Source organism: Kryptolebias marmoratus, linkage group LG12, assembly GCF_001649575.2.
Source record: "Kryptolebias marmoratus isolate JLee-2015 linkage group LG12, ASM164957v2, whole genome shotgun sequence".
NCBI classification, from domain to species: Eukaryota; Metazoa; Chordata; class Actinopteri; order Cyprinodontiformes; family Rivulidae; genus Kryptolebias; species Kryptolebias marmoratus.
Genome location: NC_051441.1, coordinates 5,575,112 through 5,595,523, shown reverse-complemented (window position 1 = coordinate 5,595,523; position 20,412 = coordinate 5,575,112). Strand labels below are relative to the sequence as shown.

The following is a 20,412-nucleotide window of genomic DNA, read 5'->3' as shown; positions in this document are numbered from 1 at the left end:
AACATTTAGATATAACATTTAGGATTTAGATTTAACATTTAACATTTAGATTTAACATTTAGGATTTAGATTTATATTTAGCATGTAGCTGTAACAATTACATTTAACTAGCTAAATGTTGTAAAAAGTGACATCAGAAAATCCACACCACATTTTTAAACAGTGTTTGAAGCTAAATGTGACAAAATTTAGGCATGAATTTTGAGCACAAGCTCATTTACAAACGGCGCCCCATAAGAAACAGCGGAGCTGTTTTGGTCATACCCTAAAAACGATCTTGTGCAATCATGCAAGATGTCAATAACAAAGTACATGTTGTGAATCAGTCTCAGCTACTACCACACCAAAAATGAGCTCAATAACTGTAAATCTGGCTGAGTTATAGCCTTTATGAGGTTTCTAAGGTCAGTTGGTTGTGGCGGCCATCTTGAATGGAGTTGACTCTAAAAGTTTATCAGCTGTAGATGTACATCCAATGATTACTTTCTGAGAGTTTTATGAAAATTTGTCCAGTGGTTCATGAGATATTTTGGTAACTCTGCAAACGAATATGCTGCTGTTTATTCTCAGTCATTCAGGGCTTGACAAATCGCAAAGTTTAAAACCTTTTTAAACTTAAGATAGGTACAAAAACACACAAACTAATGTCCAATTTGCCTTTGGTGGTGGGTAATAAAGACAAAAAATACTAATCGCCACAATGTGAAACCTGTCTCTGCGTACGGCTCAAAACAACTTTTCTAACTTTCCTTAGACATCAAGTTTTATAGGGAATAGTTCAGTATCATAAAGACGGGGACAAAGGTTGATGATAAACTAGCTGTTTTGCTAAACTATAAGTATCCTGCAGACTTTTGACATGAGGGGAAAATAGAAACTAATATGTGGCCCATTTTGTTTCCAGTTCAGTTTTTTCAGCAGACATACTTACAGTATCAATAATAACAAATGCTGTATAGATAAATAATTAATAAAGTGCTTGTTTTTTTATGCTCATGAGAAATTACTGGAAAAAGGGGAGTGAAATTATTTGGAATACAGCAAACACCCTCATAAGAAAGGAATCCAAGTTTCATAACAAAACAAAACACCAGCTCCTGTCTAACAACAAAAGTACCGCATGCAATTCATTTTTAGGCAAGGAATTCACACACACACACACACCCCTCGCAGCATGACACAGCCGCGTTACATGGATGATGTCATTAGTTTACTTGGCAGCGCTCACATTTTTTTCATGTTGGTTTAGTAACTGAAGGAAAAGGAAGGAAAAAAAAAGAAAATGAGTGGAACCGGTTTTGGTAAAGAAGTAGACTTCAAATTACGCAGTTTATTACTTCCTTCTACAGTGTGCCTTCTCATTTCATCTCATCAGTGCAAATCTAACCTGTAAAAATGGTGCACCAATTTGCATTTTATGTAGGTAGATTATAACTAACATTTCTGAGCTACCAGCTAAATCCCGAATTTTACATTTGTTATTTCTCAGTTTTCTCAAATAGCTGAAATTTACCTACTTTTTATTTTCGTTTTACTCATTTAAATTTAGGTGTAAAATGAAGCAAACTATGTGTTTTTTTTTTTTAATAAACACCAAAATAAGATGTTTTTAAAAGGTAAACTGAATGCTAAATCAAATGACATGCCCACTTTGATGAAAAAGAATTATATGTTTTCTGCATTTGACACATTTTCCACAACTCTTTTCTAAATCCAGATTCTCTTTCTAAAAATGTGGATCCGCCTGTCTTCGTAGAGCCCCTGGAAGACTCCTGTGTGGATGAAGGACGTGACCTTGTGCTGCAGGGAGTTCTTACAGGAAGTCAGCCAATTAAAGTGACGTGGCTGCAAAATGGTGAGAAAAGGGCCGTTTCTGTGGCTGCTTTTTAAAATGTTAAACCTTTATTTGGTTTTGTTTCATTGTTTGTTTGAAGGAGTTGTGTTGGGTATGCATGAGGAGTCAATATCTTACTTGCAATAGACTGCAGTGAGAATGGTTTCAGTTTAGAGGCTCAAGAAGCCAGGATAACAGCTTCTGAGAGCATTCATGATCCAGTTTCTCTTTAAAACAACGTTGCATGTTAACCGTTGTTTAAACTGCAGCTATTATCGCCTCCAAACGCACGCATGGAGGCTACTAAACAGATCAGATGAGTCTTCCAAGAGTGATTTCATCTCTCAGACCAGATTATGATTTGTGTAATCTGGATCATAGAGATTTTTGTCTTATTTCCCAAGAAAAAGGCATGTTTTTTTATTCTTTCATCACTCAGTTTTGCTTCTTTAGGTGATGTTTTGGGAAAATAGTGACAGAATACACAACAATTTCATGCAAAAGTGACTAAATGCAATAATAGTAATAATAATGTAATGGCTCTGTCACTGCAGATAAGATACTAGCTACTCGTAACAACTCCACATAACTTCAATTCAAAAATAACGAACTATCTCTTTAATGTTACATTTCTACTTTTTTGTGTTTTCGAACAGGTGAAGCGACACATTTTGGAAAACCTTCCTTTAATGGCCGGGAGGTGAGGCTGGTGGTGAGGGAGTGTTTACCGGAGGATGCTGGTACCTACACATGCTGGGCTGAAAACAGTGCAGGGAGGACATCCTGCAGAGCTGCTGTGGTTGTCAGGGGTGAGACACTTTTAGGACAATCTTCTATGACGGTCACTGGAAAACGATTATACATTTTCACTCAAGTTCATCTTAAAAATAAATGATATCAGTAGCAAGTTAGCAACTTTCCTACATGCAATAAGTAAGACCTTGATGAAGTCTTGTTTCTGATCCAGTTCCTGTTTCTTTTTTCAGACATTGAAAGTGTGTGTCGTATGTCAAAGTTACCCACTTATGCATCTAATAGCATTTTGGAAAACGAGAAGTCGCCACAAACTCCCAAACATGAGCAACAAAACTTTAAAAACTCTTCTCCTACAAACCCTAACATGCAGAGCCCAGTCTTATCTCCAAGAGGTAAAACAATAATTTCTACATCTTAATCTGTCTTTACTTTTACATTCAGTTATTTTGAATCTAAGCAGAGAAAATGCAGTGTGAATGTGAAGTGCTGAAACTGAGCTGGTAAAGCTAAAAGACGCAGAACGCTAGCTGTAAGCTAAAACTATGATAAGAAGACAAAAACAGAACAAGTGTGATGAAGATGATTTCTAAGGGGGCCACGTTTTTTGAAGGAATTTAGGAGATCTCAGTGCATTTCAACAGGGAAAGTATTTAGAAATAAAATTAAATATGGTGCAAAGCAAAGAAGTTGCAAAAAATGTACTCTGAAGTGTACTCCAAAAATGTCTGGACTTTAACGTTTTCAGGATAGTCTTAATTTCTAAAGGAAAAAAACAATTCAGTCGGCGTGTGATTGGCTGTCAGATCAGATGATGTGTGTTTTAACTGTATACCAGTGTGGCTCCCTGATACACCCTCTGAGTTTTCAGTTACAAGACCTTGTAGGGAAGTGGACATAGCACTGTATACAATAAAACTTCCTGAGTCTGTAAGCTGATAGCCATAGTCGGAGCGGAGCCACACCTTCCACCTCAGTTGCTCAAACCTACCTGCCCTCCATCTGTCTCCACAGAAATCATCCCAAAGAAGAGATCCAACTCAGGGACAGGTGAGAGACGCAAATGACCTTTTTCACTTCAAACTATTTGCTATTTCTAGATATGTGTTTTATCCCTTTCAGTCGTATTAATGTAACATATTCATTAGAATAAAGTGGCGTGATTGTTGTTATTGTTTGACGTGGTGCTTTTTAAGCCTTTGTTCAAATGAAACGCAATTTAGATCGAGGTTATTCTGTTTCATTATGCTGGGAAACGTTCCCTCAGGGTGTAGGCTGCAACAACAAAAGCATTAAAAGCTCTCAATAATGCCTGGACATTTGTTTTAAAGCACACACACATACACACCATGTTATATTGTGTGTTTTGCCTTCTTTTTGTTTTGTTTTTATTTGATGAATTACCGTAAATATGAAAGATGGCTAAAGTTTGAACTAAAAATGATGCCTCTAAAGTCTCATAAAACAGCGTTTTATCTGATTAGCTACAGTCAAATTTGACAACCTGATGTTACATATATTTGAATACCGTCTCTGTAACAGAAGAAGAAACTCATATATGGACTTTCTTCTAGTTATTGCACGACAGAGTGAATTATTGTAACTTTGACACACTTAATAAAAAACTGGCTTTACCTGCGTATGGTATAAGTCATGTTTGTTTTGCTCTCTGTTTCTACTTGAGACATTTGGTCTTCTTGTCCAATAATAGTGGTATCAGGATGAGGAGCAGGCTCCCAGTTTTAGCACAAGCCATAGATCTTGCAGTCAGGCATTATTTTGTCTTTATCTCAGGCTCACACACGTCGCAGCTTCCTTCCACTGTGATGCTTTGGCTTTCAGCAGATGCCACAGAGGCCTCGGAGTCATAACACGCATGTTGTTTTGTCTTCGTAGGCCCTATTTTACATTTCCGAAATCCACCACAGCACCTGGAGGTGAAGGTGGGACAAACCGCCAAGCTGACGTGTTTTTTCACCGGGAGCCCTCTGGTCGTCTCCTGCTGGATCAGAAACAAAGAACAGGTATGGCAATTTGTCAGTGCGGATCTTTATTTTCATAGCATGTTGCAAACAACAGAAGCTGATTAAAGTGGTTTGCATTTCAGTCAAACCAATAGATAAAAACAACAAGATGGGTCTTCAGCATAGATTCAAAAACCTCAACAGCCTCAGAGGTTCGTATATGAAAAGGGAAACTGTTTCACACAGTTGGAGTAGCCACTGTGAAAGCTTGATCACTTTTATATTTTAAGTTTTTCTGTTCATTTAGGACAGGAGTCTACGACCTTTATGGCCAAAAGAGCCATTCCTGCTCCTTTACCCGCTAACAACACTTATAAAATGTAGCTGAAGCTTGAAATAAAGACAACACACACATAAATACTGAAATGAAAAGCTTTATAATAAATTGTTGACAGTGTTTTTTTCTTTTTACATGGTAGAACAAAGAAAAAAAACTAACTCTTATAAAGAATAAAAAGAAAGAAACATTTATTTTTAGTGTAGAGACTTTTGATAAAATCATTACGAGCCTGTGTAAGTCTTCTCTAGAGTTGTGGAAAATTAATATGAATATCTCCTTTGAAATAATAAACCCTGTGGTTAAGATAGAAATTAAGCCAGTTTGTTGGATATTGAATAAATTTCCTTTCATGAAGGCAGAAACCTTCATTTACCTCAGATTTTATTAAGATTTTATCAAAGGCAAACTGTTATCTCTAATTCTGGATTTCATCAGAATGACTTGCTATATAGTTCTTTTGTTTTCCAATCAAGACTATAAAGATAATTATAATTCATTTCCATGTTATTTTTGGTGAAAGCTCCACAGAGTTGCTGCAGAGGAACTAAAGACCCACATATGGCCCTAGAGCCATAGGTTGCAGACCCTTGATTTAGGAGAATGCACCGTAATTCAAAGGCCAAATGACAAATTAGTGGCTTCTCTCTCATCCTTCTGCATTTTAATCTGCAGATAACGGACAGCCCGGAGGTGTGGACAGAAAACACCGATCAGAGCAGCACACTGGTTATAGCGGAGGCCCAGCCTCAGCACACGGGTCGATACACTGTTGTAGCCAAAGACCGAAAAAGCTCAGCGCAACACTCGCTTACCCTTTCTGTCATAGGTAAGACAATCCACACGGTATTCTGAAGACTAAATGAAGCAGTTAGTTAATCGCTTTCCAAAATCCTCCTCCCACCAGACATCCCAGAACCCCCTGCTTCGTCTCCTGTGATCTCCCTGGTAACTGGATCCAGTCTTGTGCTGTCCTGGTCTGGCCCCTGCTACGACGGCGGCAGCGTCGTGCTGGGTTACGTGGTGGAAGTTAGGAACCAAGGACTTGGTGAGCCTGGAGAGTGGAAAGAGCTCACTAACCAGTGCACAAGCACCTCATACAAAGTGTCTTCTGGACTGGAACCTCAACAGGAGTTTTGTTTTAGAGTAAGGGCATACAACACTGTGGGAGTGAGCGAACCAGGCCCGGTTTCACCAGTGGTTAGGATGGAGCAGAAAGGTGAGGTGACATGTGATAGTTTAAACTTTGTATGAAGTCTTCATATTAAAGTTCGTCTTCTGTCTGGGCAGATTCTGACAAAACCCAAGAAGAAGCCCCTAAGGAGTACACATGTGTCACTATTGATTCCTCCCATAAAGTCACGGATCACTACAGTTTGCATGAGAAACTTGGAACGTAAGTATCTGTTCCTCCCCCTGTTTGTTTCTTTAATCCGAGCCAAAATTCACTTTATTGAATTCTTGAGAAACAGGAAACTTTGACGTAAAAAAAAAGAAGTTGTGGGGGTAGAAGTAAAATTCTGCCAAAAGCAGCAGAGCAATGATTAAACTGCAAGCGTGTAGAGACATGTTCCAATAATCAGATGCGTGTTTTACAACCTCAGCAGTGGCAGTTTGTAGCTGGAAGAAATGTACAGCAATAATTCACTTTTACTGGAAGATGGGGGCATATTAGAATCACTTGTTTTAAATACAACTTTATTATCTGTCTGGCTATTAAGTTTGATCCTTAATGTTCTGCGATAAAACTGACTTCTGTCCTCGTTAGGGGAAAATTTGGCTTGGTGTACAAGCTTATCCACAAAGACACGGGATGTGTGTGCGCTGGGAAGTTCTACAAAGGACGTCGTGCCAAAGAGAGAGAAGCTGCTCGTAAAGAGATTGAACTGATGAACTTCCTGCATCACCCCAAACTGGTTCAGTGTCTGGGAGCGTATGATCACAAACCGGAGATGGTCATGGTGATGGAGTTGTAAGTATCATTGAGTCAAAATCTCAAAGACATCTGTGGAACTAGAGATTTCTTTTTTTTGCTTAGGGTGGCAAAGGTCTGGCACGAGGTTTGAGCCTTCCTGAAGCCACTTTGATGAGGGTTGGGGGGTCAGAACAAAATGCCAAGTCTGGTTGTTGGGGAAAATCATTTTTTCGAGAAGGGTGAAGGTGAATTGTAAATCAGTGAGATAGGATAAAGACTGAAGTTCTGTGGCGATGTTGTTGACTTTCAACATAGTACAAAATATATTACCTAGTCTACAAATAGGTTGGCAGCTGTGGTGAAAAGTTACATTTTTGCAGTATCAGCCACCACTTCGTGCCGCCCCCCAGAACCTCCTCTGTCTGGGACGCTCAGTGTCAAATCTGTTTTCTTTCTGCAGTATTGCAGGCGGAGAACTGTTCGAACGAATCGTGGATGACAACTTCGAGCACACAGAGCCTGCCAGCGTGCGCTACATGCAGCAGATCCTGGAGGGGATTTCCTACATGCACCAGCAGAACATCGTCCACCTGGACCTCAAGCCTGAAAACATTGTGTGTGTTGACACCACTGGCACGTCCATAAAGATCATTGACTTTGGATTAGCCAGCAGGCTTGGTATGTAACCTTTTAAACATTTATTTGTCTATCTGGCGTTATACTTGCGTTTAAGGTTTGCAATTTATGTTCAACAGATGACAGCACCCCCCTGAAGGTGATGCATGGCACTCCTGAGTTTGTAGCTCCGGAAGTGATCAACTACGAGCCCGTGTGTTTGGCCACTGACATGTGGAGCATTGGTGTCATCTGCTACATCTTGTGAGCCATCCTCTAGTCCCATCTACATTAAAGAGTAGTTTGATACTATTATTCACTTTCTTGTCAAACTGCAAATGAAAGACTGGTATCACTCTCCACTTTAGGAAGTAGCCGTGTCCACCCCAGAAACAATCTGTTAAGAAGTACCCCGTGTGAAATATGAAAGTAACTATTGTGAATACTGTATTTAAAAAAAACTTGCTATAGTTTACTCTCACCACTTTTGTACCACACTCCTTTCAGTTGCATTTATTTATTGCTAAGACCATAAAGATTTACAAGCTTTGCACTGAGCAGTAAACAGGCGAAGGTAGCAATTAGAGAGTGTATGTCCTGGCAGTCAAAGACACAACGGGGGTTGGTATGAAACAAGGAAAACAAAACAAGAGTATTGGATTTAAACTCAAAGTTTTCCTCCTGACAAATCAAACTGCTTTGAATGTTAATCAGAGAGTTAAAGGAGCTCACAGTATGATGTGTTACCTTTCTGACACACTTAAGATTTAAGGTTTGCCCCCATTTCTAACTTTTGTGACCATAATTAGCAGCAGGTTAAAGGTCAAGATTTAGCATGTAGACCTAAAAAGAGCATTCATTTTGAATTTGTCTCTGTCATGCATATCCAGTGTGTCTTTACTGCATACCTTTGTAAATATACGCAGATTTAAAAAAAAAAAAATCAAACACAATCCACTCAAAGTAAAACTGGATCCCTTGTTACAAGGAAATTGAAAGGCTAAACAATATTTGGCCTTTATTGCCACCTAGTGGTGCACATTAGGATGGGTTGGAATGGTGCAAAACATGAAATTAATCAAGACAAATCAGCAAATTTTGATCAAGGATCAGTAATTAGGATTTTAGAATTCTCAGCTTTCAAGATTAAGATTTTGGATAAAGATTTTAGATTTGTGCACACATCAGTCATATATTTTAGCTTTTTATACATATATAATTTACAGTAACTTTGCTCTTCTGCGTTTCCCTCTGTGTTAGATTAAGTGGCGAGTCTCCGTTCCAGGGTAACAGTGAAGCGGAGACTCTGGCTTTGGTCACAGCAGCTCAGTGGGAGTTCGACGAAGAGAGCTTTGAAGATATAACCGAGGAGGCCAAAGAGTTCATCGGGTCACTGCTAAACAAGGACCCAAGGTGACTTTATATTCATACAGCCACAACACTTTCACAGACATCAGTTTCAGTTACACAAACTTTCTTTGTAATCATAAGGAAGAGGATATCCTGTGAGGAGGGCCTTGGCCACCCCTGGATGGAAAAGTTTGCCTCTGGAGACATCACGACTACCAAGAGTCTGTCCAAGGAGAAGATGAAGAGGTTTTTAGCCAGACAGAAGTGGAAGGTAACACACCCAAACATATCAGCATCTTTTTCATTGGAAAGAAGAATTCATTATCTCATAAACAAAGAAAATGTCTTACAGAAAGCTGGCAAGGCTCTGCAAGCCCTAAAGAGAATGGCTCTGTTGTCGAAAAGTGACAGTTCTGGAGCTCTCACAAGCCCTAGAAAAGGTGAGACAATTTCTGCTGTTTTATTAGAACAATTTTACTTTCCTGACTTAATCTTTTTATTTGTTTTTTGTTTCCTAGAGGAACCTCTGAGCCCTGAGGCAGAGCAGGCTCTGCAGTCTCTGGAGCAGAAGATGCAAGGACCACCTCAGTTTACGCAGAGCTTGGAGGACCGAAGTGTTACTCAGGGATCCTGTGCCAGACTCTCATGTCACCTCACTGGTATGCATCAGTTTCTTACAGAAAACACAGGAAATTAAATATTTAAGGAGCTCTGCTTGTTTATACCATCCTGAGGGGTTGTTTGGCTCATTAGCTGTGAATTATTTATCAGCTCGATCCACAAGTAAAATGTTTTAGTCAGCTCACATTTGAAAATGTAAAAACAGATTGGCTCAGTTGTCCTGGACTTCATCACCACTCCTGTTTTGTTGCTACAGGATATCCTGATCCAGAGGTGGTGTGGCTGTGTGGAGATGAACCTGTGGAAGAATCCTCCACAGTCCAGATAGAGTATGAAGAAGATGGCTGCTGTACTCTAATTTTATCAAAAGTTGCCCCAGAGGACACCAATGTTTACACCTGCAAGGCAACCAATGAGCACGGGGAGATACTTTGCTCAGCTAAACTAACAGTTCTACATTAGAGTTCATATATGGATGCATGCAAAGACTAAAATGTATAAATCTGATCATCTTTGGTGCCTTGAATGTGTACAGTTATGATCTGAATGCAAATGAGGACCAAACTGTAAAAGTCTTATTGTATCTGGAAATGGAAAACACAGATGAGTATAATTAGACAGCAGCATGCAGACAAGTTTTGTCTTCATTGTGCTATAAAATATTTGTATGTTGGCTTTAATGTGTGGTTTTAATGTAGAGCATTTGAGTAGCTGCAGCTGGTAATAAAGTGACATTTGATGGACAGAAAAAAGACCTAAAATGAAACACTTTGAATCCCACAGTCTGACCTACTTTAAGCATTTCAAATTTTAAAATGTTCAAGGCTTAATTACATTACTAGAAACATTCTGACCAATTGTTAACAATTAAATAAAGCAGCAGAACAGGTTTTGTACAGAATTTTAAAAAGTGGCCATATGTATATTTGCACAGATATTTTTGAAATAATTATTTGTGGAAGACAAAACCATAATGAACTTTGTGAATATTTGTTAATATCAAAACACAAGAAAACACATCCAGTAAGTGTGAAGAAGAACTACGGAATATGTTTTCTGTTTTTCTTATGTATATTCATTTAGTAGTTTTCACTGAACAGCTGAAGGTTTTGTGAGTCAGCTTTACCACTAAGAGCGACGGTGTGGCACCAGAAACCTCTGGATTTCTGTAAGTTGCCAAAAAAAAAACCCTGCAAAGTCATAAAGGCATTTTTGTTGGAAATGTTTCTAGTTACAAATAAAAGATGTGCAGAATTTCACGGGTTGTTTTCTCTGCAGTTTGGGGTTTCAGAATATCAACAACACCTTTAAGGTTGGGGAACTTCTTAAGTTGGCTCTTAAAGAACAAATGGAAATCTAATAATGCGGCCATTTTATTATCTAGTCTATTTTTAATGGGTTTTAGAATGAGGTTATAGTTTTAAAGATGAGGTTCGCGGAGAAGATTTATGGTATCTCTTATCAAATACTCAAAAAGGTGATATTGTTACAGAGATAAGAAAATGCCCATTTTTGCTAAAAACAACACAAAACAGTAAAACTGCATGCATCATTACTTTTATTTTGTTTGTTTTCTTAAACATTTTGACTGCTGGGTTACATGGTGAAGAGCAGAAAGCCGCTGAATGTGTTGTAGTTCATCCCATCATCATAGACAATCCTGTTTGCCTGCAGCTCCACGTACACGGTGTCACCCACTTTCAGAGGGATGACCACAGCGTTGCTGCCCATGTCGTTGCTGTCGGACCCTGAGGTGTCCCAGACCGACGTTAACCTTTCACCGTTCTTCATCAGGCTCACAACGGAGGTGGGAGTTTGAGCGAGGTTGTTGAACATGGAGAATCGAAAGAAGTACATCCCGCTGACCATTGTGGTGAAAATACCTGTAAGAACAAGGAGAATTGGGCGGAATCTAAAAACTACATTCCATATTTTTTTATTCATCTTTCTCTTCCTAACTCTTTCATATTGAACATACCAGTTGCTGGATTGTAGCTGCTGCCAGTGTTGGAGAAAACTCTTTTATACTTCAGTGGAGTAGCAGTGTTAAAAGGTCCCGTATTTCCACTGCCAGAATCCAAGAGAGCTGCAGAAAACGCCACCTGAGGTGTGCCTGGAAACATCAAATGACCACAAAAACATCACAAATTTATAAAGAAAAAAAGCACAAGGAATATTCTAGAACAGGGTTGGCCAATCCTGGTCCTCGAGAGCCACTTTCCTGCATGTTTTCCTTGTTTCTCTGCTTCAACACACCTGATTCAGAGGTTAAATCACCTCTTCATGTTCTGCAGAAGCCTGTTAATCACCCATTGATTCAAATCAGGTGTGTTGGAGCAGAGAAACAAGGAAAACATGCAGAATAGTGGCACTCGAGGACCAGGATTGGAGACCCCTGTTCTAGAGCAACATACTCCAAGAAATTGTCCTACCTGCAGTGAGGCTTCGTAGCTCCAGGACTTCTTTTTCAGTGTTTTGAAGGCTGGTCTCCAGAAATGTTAGTTTTTCTGCCATGTTTGACACTTTTTCCAGCAGTGTCCCCATTTTCTCACTCATAGATGTGAGCGAACTGACGTCGCAACAGCTGGTTGAACCTGGACACCGAACACCTCTGTCATTGTTTTGATCAGTTTCAGCTTGACAAAGGCAGACGCCGAGCGCAAGAATCAGGACACCAATCGTCTTCATCCTTCGCCTTTTGAGTTTGTTTTTCTCCTCGAGAAATGTCTTGCTTTTAAAGGGTACCTGCCTCCCTGGGATATTACGCAAGACAAGAAATACCCGTTTAATAGAACATTCATTTGAAAGAACTAGCACACTCTTTTTCTTTTGTTGTGGTCTTTTTCACAGAATCGGGAAATCCCCAAAACCAACAAGTAGTTAATTATAAACCAGGATAATCCTTGCTAACGGGAAATCAAAGACCTTTAACCCAGTTTAAAAATTTCAAAAGAGCTTAAAATTGAGGGGGAAAGTGTTTAAAAGGGAAAATCTTTCATTGGAAATACAAATAATTATTATAAATGTTTTAAGGAAGTTTTTATAATGACAAACTATTAACATTTTGTTTTTGTATTTAAATAGTATAGTGGTAAACATGATTTTATTAAAGGTCTCAAGTTCCCAGAGCTTGGAGGACTGAAGTGTTACTCAGGGATCCTGTGCCAGAATCTCATGTCACCTCAAAAGTATGCATCAGTTTCTTACAGAAAACACAGGATTTAAAGAGCCCTGCTTGTTCATACCTGTGCAATCCAACCATCCTGAGGGGTTGTTTGGCTCATTAGTTCAATTAGGATTTTCTGCATAGTTCGCTAAAATTCGCCCACTGGTTCATGAGATGTTGGGGTAACAAATAGACACTTGCACACTAGAAAAACATACAGTATTATCTGTCCTACTGAAGGACAAGAGATAAAACTTTTGGCATAACAAAAGTATAAAAACAACATGTATATTGCATTGAGGCTGAATAAACTAATTGTTTTTCTTTCAGTAACTGGTTCCTAAAAGCACTCTTGCTCAGAATAATACAAATTACCAGATTTTCTGATGAGAAGCCTGAAACAAATGAACTTATTTTAATTTGATCTATCGCTGTGATGTGTGATTTCAGGTAGTGATCAGTTTGCAGTGGTCTAAATGCAAATACAGATCTTATATGTAATATAATATTATCTCTATAGTTTCAGCAGTAAAAAGGACACCCTGATTGTGAAGTTTTTACTGTGATCCATTGTTCAAGGCACAAGTTTACTCAAAAATAGCAATAATTATTATAAATGCTGTCAGTTCAGACCTTGAAAAGATAAAGATATTTTCTAAGTAAAAGTAATATCACATGTGACTTAAAGGGTCTTAAACACAGACCTTGGGGTTTTCAGATCAAATTATTTGACACTTGTGCAACTACTCTCATAAGGCTTTGTGTATGATTACAAAAAGAAGACAATGAGGAAGCAATTACACATCACATGAGCAGCTAAACAGTAAATCTTTACTGAAGTTGGTCTTTAGACACATTAACAAAAAGCTTGTTATATTTTCCCACAAAGTGTTTATTTGTGTCAAACATGATTTAAAAACTATACATTCGTTTTGGTCCATTTAATAAATACAAATGTAAAATAAATTAGTGTTTAGTTGATACATAAATAGAATTTAAGTACATTCCAGACATTAAGATAGATGTAAGTGCAAACAGGACATCCGGTCTCCAGCGTCAGTCAAGTGTTGACTGTAGTTTAGGCAGCATGATGGCAGGCTTTGGTTGAAAGTCCAATAAATATGGACGCCATGGAGGTTAGAAGGGGCTGCTTAACGCCGGCCTCCTCCTGAATGACGGCTTGTCTCTGTAAAGCGTCGCAGCGTGGGAGTCAAAGGCACTGACCATTTGCTTCACCACTTCGTCAAAGAACACGCTGGCCAGCTGAGAGTGCAGCAGAGACTTGAACTCAAATGACACCTAGAGAAGACACAAGCAGCATTAAAGCAAACTGGCAGATATTTCCCAAGAGTTCAACATTATAAATCACCACTAAAACATGTTAGTTGGGTAATTAACCTTTCCAGCTTTACTCCTATTGAATGTTCAGACGTGATCAAACTGACAGCATCGCCTTCTTAACGGCTTCTATGAACTAGTTCCTGGCTAACCTCAGGATAATCTGAGCCAACTTTCAGGTCAAACGCCGTTCCAGCAGCTCCTGTACGCTCACAATCCCATCCTTAAAGGACACCATCATGCTGCAGAAGACTAAATTTAGATCCTAACGAGATTGTATTTAACACTTCCTCTAAATCAGTAATCCTTTCACAACAGTACAGAAAGGAAGGATTCTAATTAATCTCACTTTAAGAAAGCAGTCTGATCTCTGCGGTCGCTCCCTTTTAATCAGCGAGATGGTTATTAATGCAGATTCACCATCAGTTTGATTATTAGCGTGTTCTTTATTTATATTATTGCTGAAAAACACAAAAAATTCCCCATCAAACTCGGTGCCAGACTTTTATTTTATCAAAAGAAAACTTACAAAGAAATCCACTTTGCATGAGCCGGGTAGGTCTTTGTCTCCGGGTGCAAACCTCCATATTGTTTCAAGATGGCTGAAGAGAGATCCATCAGTGCACACGGCCTGTTTCAACACAAATTATTATTATGCGTCATCCTCTATTGCCAAAAGGTAACAAACTCTAATCACTTTTCTCTGAAGAATAACAGAAAAATAAAAGAATAGGTCTTATGACAATAATAAAAAAAGATACTGTACAGGATGATGATAAAATGATAACAAAAATGGAATCGGTAGCATGTTATGCCATAAATAACACCAGATGTGTTGCCTGAACTTCAAGTGAAAGAAGAAATTGTGGCTGCCTGAATCGTTTAAACCAAAAAGTTTGCTAACACATAAAGAGTGTCAAATTTACATCCATATCACCAGAACTAAAAGCCAAAAAGTGGACAATTTGTCAGAGTTTGCAAAAATAAAAATAGCATCTCAGAACATAGGGTAATGGTTTGAAATGTGATGGATCTGCCAGGTGAAGAACTTACTCTGATTTGGTGGTTCGGTACGAAGGTCAGCTCAGAGGTATATCGCTCAGTGATTGGAGGAAAACCTATTTCGAGTTCTGCCCGCGTGGCACAGTTTGGCCCCTTCATCATCCGGGACTTCTTGCACCAGGGAACAAAATGCTGGTACTGGTCCACGTTTGCCACCACGTTGTACACCTGTTCTGGAGTGAACCTGAGCACAAAAAAACCCCCCAAACAAACAAATGAGATGGCCCTCGGTGCTGTGTGTGTGTGTACACAATTCTAGCTTTACCAAATCAATAGATTATATTGTCAACAACTTGGGAGTAATGAAATTCACAGTTTTGCTTTATTTTGGCATAAATGTCTTCATCTTACAGAAGTACTTTTTAATTTAGCCACTCACTGTAACGTCCGGTGCTCAGAGTACTCCATCCTGCGGGTGCTGATGGGAGCAGCCAGGTTAATGAAGCTGCGGCTGGGGGTCCTCATGGGGGGGACCGGGCAGAGTTGAAGGCTGCTCCTCCTTTCAGCCACAATCCCACAACACCCCAAGTGTCTGAGGAGAAGAAATTACACATTTATGCAGATTATTGTAAAACAGGAGACACACATCTCAAGATAACTCAATATGAAGACACCATGAGCCAAATTTACAAACAAAATAACTGGATGGATTTCTCCTAATTGAGCTGGGTAATTGTTCAAACTAACAAAAGTCAATCCCCAGCAGGAAACTGACACAGGAGGCCTTCATCTGCTGAATTCTGACTCACCTGTAAGGAGTTCTTCTGCTGTTTCCCTGCGCTGCCTTCAGAAAACGGACGTCCTTCACATCCAGCAGCGCCTTCAGCAGAAGAGAGCTCTTCCTGTTGCTCATGTTGACGTTTTCTTTCAAACAGGACTCCACGGACTCGCCTTTAAATCCATACAGGCAGCAGAAACACGACAGCTTTTATACCGAGCGCCGAGAGGCCGGCGGACGCGCCAAATAAGGAAAATACGTGACTTGCGTAACTGGTTGCGTCATCGGCTCCGACCAATCAGAGGTCCGGTGAATGATTCATTTAAAAAGAATGTGAAATTCACATGAGCATTTATAATCTTAAATAGCATAGCATAAACTGTAATGAAATGGCATTTATTTCAAACATATTTTAAAAAAAACAAATATTAATAAACAAAAGAAAAGTTTTTATGTTAATGTCATATTTACCATCTCTATCAGTCTCCATAGTTTGAAATATCAGAAGAAAAAAAGCAAAAGACAAAAACAAAAACAGTGTTTATCTTTCCCTGTATTAGTAGGAAGCAAATCAATCAGCCAAACTTTATTTAGAAAGCACCTTTCATACATAAAGTATAGCATATAAAAAACAAAACATAAAAAAGCAAACTAAAACAACTACAGAGAGCCACATAAAATCATTTAGATCTGCAGTAAGTTGTAGAAGGGTTAAACACTCATAAATCTAATATGCTGGGACTGAAGGAACCGAGGAAACAATTTTATTAGTAAGGAAAGATAAAAATCATAAAAACATAGATTCTACAATCTAAAAGTGAATCAAAACCAAAATACAAAAAAGCAAAAAACAGAAAAAATAAGGAAATATAAGTTAAAATAAAATAAAAGTTGCTATTTTTCTTAAAGAAGAGTACAGGCATAATTAGATAAAAATAAATTACATGTAATTCAATTAGGAGTCAAGCTAAAAAGTTAAACTAAGAAATAAATTAATATTAGACTTGTTCAAATGTATGAATGATTGAACAGAGAAGTTTTGAGTTTACTTTTAAAAAGTCAAAACTCTTAGCTGTTCTCGGGTTCTCAGATAGATTATAATAAGAAAATGACACCTCACCTTGTGTTTTAATTCTAACTTTGGGTATTCACTCTATTTTTATACTATTATATAGAATTATCCTTATTTACAACCATTATATCACACTACAGCGTGCCACCAACTATCCCCTTTTTATCATAAATGCAGCTGAAAGAGTTATATACATATATCTTCTATATACTTTATTATAAGTGTTACTGTAAAGTTATTATTTTTTGACATAGCAAAAGGAACGTAGCACATGTGGCTGTAAATTATGACCAAATCACAGCTAAAGTTTGGCAACCAAGTTCAGGGTATTTAAAGAATTTTTCCACTGTTGTGGTTGAGTCCAGCAAGTTCCAGGTCTGAACATGATGAACTTGGGCTTTGATGCAACTGAGGGGCAGACATCATAAAACGGACTTCTGTAATGATTAAACCAGAGGTGACACGAAGAAGAGGCTGTGTGGCAACAGAGCCAAACCTGTCGGCGGTGCTGGAGCCAAAAAAAGATCCTCAGAGAGGAATTAGAGCACCTGATCTGGGAAGGATTTAGGAGCCTTAATCAGTCCTGCCTAAAACAGGTCAGATACGTAAGACTTAGATGTACAGACAAGATAACCGGTCTCATGTTACAGGAGAACACGCTCATCCCGGGTTAAATTTAACATCACAAAGAGACCTGGTGCTGTTCCAGCTGGAGCTCTGCTCCTTCAGACTCTGATCCCCGAAAGTGGCATGAGCTGATATAATCCCTGTATTCTGTAACAGCTAATATTACACAAATATTTCTTTCCTTTTTCTTTCAAAACCTTTGAGATTTCTGTTAAGACAGAAAGTTTTGGGTAAAAACCTGTTTTTATTACATTAGGATGTGATTTCTACTGGATTTCTTTGGATTTTGCGTGTTTTGGTTGATTTCTTGCCACAGGACTCTCATGGATTTCACTTTAATTGATAAACAACGATGTCACGCAGTGTATTTGTCAGGGATTTGAAAAGTTGCCATTTAAATTTTGTGCTCAACATACTTGCGACTCAGTAAACATAAAGAATATCACTGACCTAATGCATGAGATATCTTTTCTAATGCAGCTAATTTTTCTTATGAACCCTGTATTGAAGTGGAAGAATTTGATAGCCATACATAATTTATTTTTGTATTACCTCTTAGGTATATACAGTAAAAGAGCAGAGAAATAACTCACTTGTAGGTAAAAAAGTACAAAAAATAAAAAACAAAAACATGTAAAATAAACTTGACTTTTCTCTGTTTATTGTTGCAACATGCAAAAAGTAAACCAAGTCAGTTTGATTCATTTTTAAATGTTTTTTTATTTTCTTCCTAAATGTATTTTTTGTAAAAACTATTTTTAGGGCACATATTTAAGCAGACAATGGAAAGGAAGGGCAATGTTATTTTTTATGTGCTTAAAATAGCAAACCAATATTTGCACACATTCTTTTTTAATGTTTCAATTTTAACAACATATTTTTAAAAATTCTTCTGGAAACAACAATATCAGAGAATGTATGCAAACTGTGACGAGCGCAGTATTAACCAAGAGGAATGCAAAGAATGTGGCATGACTCAGAACATAAACATTTCCTCAACAGAGAGAAGCGATGCATAAAAACAGAACATGGAGCTTCTCTCCCCACCGTGAACTCCGCTTAGTGAGCTAAAATTAGAAGAGCTGATATGAATCTTTACACACAAACCTTAATGTCTGCAGAGAAACAATGAATGTTACAAACAATGTTACTGTTCCTCGGCTGAAAAAATGACCTTGCTCATATTTCTGATGAATTGTGTTCCATCTGGATCTGTGACCTTCAGTTCGGTCAGAGGCGGCGTGGTACCGTTGGTGAAGTATCTGAACGCAGGGCTGGTTGACTGGATGGCAGCTAGAAATACCTTGAAGACAAAACAAACACAAGAGCAGGCAGTGTTACTGTATCAGCACGTCGGACCTTGGAAAGTTTGGAGGAAATTATTTGTTATCTGTAATATTTTTGGATATACGTAAGTTGTTTTGGATGTACTTCTAACAGGAAGTAGACTAACTCAAATCTAGATCTACTGGCAACAGACGGGATGTACTTCAACTATCACAAAGTCAGACACACCTTCACAATGTCTTCAGTGTCCTGAGCAGCATTTTGGAAAACAGAGCTGCAGTGCTGCAGATATTTTTCGTACAGGCTGAGTGTTTGGGCATCGACCTGTTGGAGAGCTGGATCCCCAAGCTCCGCCTTCTGCAGGTTAACCAGGAAGTTGGTGTTGACTGGACCACACTCGATCAGACTCACGCTACAGAATAAAACATGCAGTTGTTGGGCTATCCTGAGTGTTATTTGTTTTTCATAAAAAGATAGGTTTCAGGAAAGCTTACTGAATATTAAAGTGCTGCAGAAGGACAGCCAGACTCTCACACACTCCCTCGATTGCAAATTTGCTGGCGCAGTACACCTCGTTGAAAGGGAGACCTTTCAAAGCATTTAAATGGGTTGTTTAGGAAAGTTAATGTATGGTTACAAGAATCAACCAATAGGATTTCCATGAAAATATTAAAAATAAAAAAAGAACATGTTTTTTTACTCATTTCTTTATCTCACCATGAAGTCCTCCGGTGCTGCCGGTGACCAGAATGCGTCCCTGGCCCTGAGCTTTCATCTCTGATAGGAAGGCCTGAATGGTCTGAATGGTCCCAAAGAGGTTGACTTCCAGAATATGCCTCATTGAGTCCAAAGACTGCAGCTCCAGTGGCCCCATTAAACCCACACCAGCGTTACACACTGAAAATATTGAGAAAATATCTCATTCATATGTGAAAACTGCGCCCTGTTCTGCCTAATCGAATCTGAGCATACCTAGAATGTCCACTCGTCTCTCCACAACCCTGTCTCGAGCCTTCAGGATGGACTGCCGGTCGGTCACGTCCATTTGAAGTATTTCTAAGGTATCCTGGTGCAGGCCTTTTACACACTCTAAGAGACGTTCCTTCTTGGTCAGGTCCCTCATTGTGGCATAGACTAAACAGAATGCAGCACTTAGTGGCAAATTTTACTTCATGCAAAACAAGGACTCACATTTTGGACTAAAACAGAAATGCATGTAAACCATGACAGAATTTTGAACCAGTGCAAAATCTCTTAACTGTCATATTTAAGCAGTAAGGTAATGGATTAGCATCATGACTGAATCATGCCAGCTGTGGTTACCTTTGAATGCCTTGTTGGGGTCAGAGGCCAGCCGGACAGCCAAACTGAGACCAATCCCAGAAGAGCAGCCGGTGATCAGCACCACCTTCTTGTCCATGGAGCTTTGTTCAAAAGTGTCCCCGGTGAAAAGAAAAGAAAGCAGCGCGAGCAAAGCACAATCAACACAAAATGAGCCAGACGATGTGGATGGAGACTTGTGAAAAACCTTCTCAGATTATCACAAGGCTCTTTAATCCTGAACATCTGCCTGTTATCAGCCACCTGGAGTCGCTCCGTTTTTCTCATGCCCTTGTTGGAGAGTTTCCTTTGGTTGTTTTGGGAGGGATGTGTGGGAAACAGGGCTTAGTTTGGGTCTGGATTGTTAAACTTCTAGCAACACAAATAATAATGCAGTGTGAATGCTGAAATGTACTGAAGAAACTGAGCCTGA

General features: G+C 38.9%; 4 protein-coding genes across 5 annotated transcripts in view; 1 reads left to right on the top strand and 3 right to left on the bottom strand.

The window, feature by feature from the left end:
* Nucleotides 1-10,648, top strand: part of mylk5 (myosin, light chain kinase 5) — a 13,206-nt gene extending 2,558 nt beyond the window's left edge. Inside the window, exons 2-17 of one of the 2 annotated variants that reach the window (XM_017429411.3) lie at nt 1,757-1,855; nt 2,491-2,643; nt 2,821-2,982; nt 3,602-3,637; nt 4,484-4,611; nt 5,564-5,717; nt 5,796-6,107; nt 6,179-6,284; nt 6,657-6,860; nt 7,264-7,481; nt 7,559-7,682; nt 8,679-8,831; nt 8,910-9,039; nt 9,121-9,208; nt 9,287-9,427; nt 9,646-10,648. In XM_017429411.3, the coding sequence (XP_017284900.1) occupies nt 1,757-1,855; nt 2,491-2,643; nt 2,821-2,982; nt 3,602-3,637; nt 4,484-4,611; nt 5,564-5,717; nt 5,796-6,107; nt 6,179-6,284; nt 6,657-6,860; nt 7,264-7,481; nt 7,559-7,682; nt 8,679-8,831; nt 8,910-9,039; nt 9,121-9,208; nt 9,287-9,427; nt 9,646-9,851 (2,414 nt within the window). In that variant the 3' untranslated portion in view covers nt 9,852-10,648. Of the gene's footprint in view, nt 1-1,717; nt 1,856-2,490; nt 2,644-2,820; nt 2,983-3,601; nt 3,638-4,483; nt 4,612-5,563; nt 5,718-5,795; nt 6,108-6,178; nt 6,285-6,656; nt 6,861-7,263; nt 7,482-7,558; nt 7,683-8,678; nt 8,832-8,909; nt 9,040-9,120; nt 9,209-9,286; nt 9,428-9,645 lie in introns of both variants that reach the window. The other variant, XM_017429410.3, reaches the window with a different exon arrangement.
* A 281-nt stretch (nt 10,649-10,929) lies between these two features.
* LOC108243784 (complement C1q-like protein 2) lies at nt 10,930-12,119 on the bottom strand. The gene is made up of 3 exons (XM_017429456.3): nt 11,822-12,119; nt 11,368-11,502; nt 10,930-11,272 (listed from the first exon to the last, which is right to left on the bottom strand). The coding sequence occupies exons 1-3, from the start codon at nt 12,075-12,077 to the stop codon at nt 10,986-10,988; spliced, it is 678 nt and encodes a 225-aa protein (XP_017284945.1). The 5' UTR covers nt 12,078-12,119; the 3' UTR covers nt 10,930-10,985.
* Nucleotides 12,120-13,421: 1,302 nt separating this feature from the next.
* Nucleotides 13,422-15,908, bottom strand: si:ch73-141c7.1 (coenzyme Q-binding protein COQ10 homolog, mitochondrial). Its single transcript, XM_017429454.3, has 5 exons — nt 15,705-15,908; nt 15,335-15,487; nt 14,947-15,139; nt 14,423-14,524; nt 13,422-13,854 (listed from the first exon to the last, which is right to left on the bottom strand). The coding sequence occupies exons 1-5, from the start codon at nt 15,806-15,808 to the stop codon at nt 13,693-13,695; spliced, it is 714 nt and encodes a 237-aa protein (XP_017284943.1). The 5' UTR covers nt 15,809-15,908; the 3' UTR covers nt 13,422-13,692.
* A 136-nt stretch (nt 15,909-16,044) lies between these two features.
* Nucleotides 16,045-20,217, bottom strand: hsd17b1 (hydroxysteroid (17-beta) dehydrogenase 1). The gene is made up of 6 exons (XM_017429459.3): nt 19,983-20,217; nt 19,632-19,793; nt 19,377-19,556; nt 19,154-19,247; nt 18,888-19,071; nt 16,045-18,675 (listed from the first exon to the last, which is right to left on the bottom strand). Exons 1-6 carry the CDS (start codon nt 20,077-20,079, stop codon nt 18,520-18,522), a joined length of 873 nt encoding a protein of 290 aa, XP_017284948.1. The 5' UTR covers nt 20,080-20,217; the 3' UTR covers nt 16,045-18,519.
* Between the last annotated feature and the right edge of the window lie 195 nt (nt 20,218-20,412).

Excerpts from the sequence above, each read along its gene's own strand:
- LOC108243784 (XM_017429456.3), bottom strand. The coding sequence starts at position 12,077 with ATGAAGACGATTGGTGTCCTGATTCTTGCGCTCGGCGTCTGCCTTTGT. Across the intron at positions 11,503-11,821 it reads GCTACGAAGCCTCACTGCAG|GCACACCTCAGGTGGCGTTT; the intron begins GTAGGACAATTT and ends TGATGTTTCCAG. Across the intron at positions 11,273-11,367 it reads CAGCTACAATCCAGCAACTG|GTATTTTCACCACAATGGTC; the intron begins GTATGTTCAATA and ends TTGTTCTTACAG.
- si:ch73-141c7.1 (XM_017429454.3), bottom strand. The coding sequence starts at position 15,808 with ATGAGCAACAGGAAGAGCTCTCTTCTGCTGAAGGCGCTGCTGGATGTG. Across the intron at positions 15,488-15,704 it reads AGCAGAAGAACTCCTTACAG|ACACTTGGGGTGTTGTGGGA; the intron begins GTGAGTCAGAAT and ends TCTTCTCCTCAG. Across the intron at positions 14,525-14,946 it reads TACCGAACCACCAAATCAGA|GCCGTGTGCACTGATGGATC; the intron begins GTAAGTTCTTCA and ends GTGTTGAAACAG.
- hsd17b1 (XM_017429459.3), bottom strand. The coding sequence starts at position 20,079 with ATGGACAAGAAGGTGGTGCTGATCACCGGCTGCTCTTCTGGGATTGGT. Across the intron at positions 19,557-19,631 it reads GAGACGAGTGGACATTCTAG|TGTGTAACGCTGGTGTGGGT; the intron begins GTATGCTCAGAT and ends CAATATTTTCAG. Across the intron at positions 19,072-19,153 it reads CTGCAGCACTTTAATATTCA|CGTGAGTCTGATCGAGTGTG; the intron begins GTAAGCTTTCCT and ends TTTATTCTGTAG.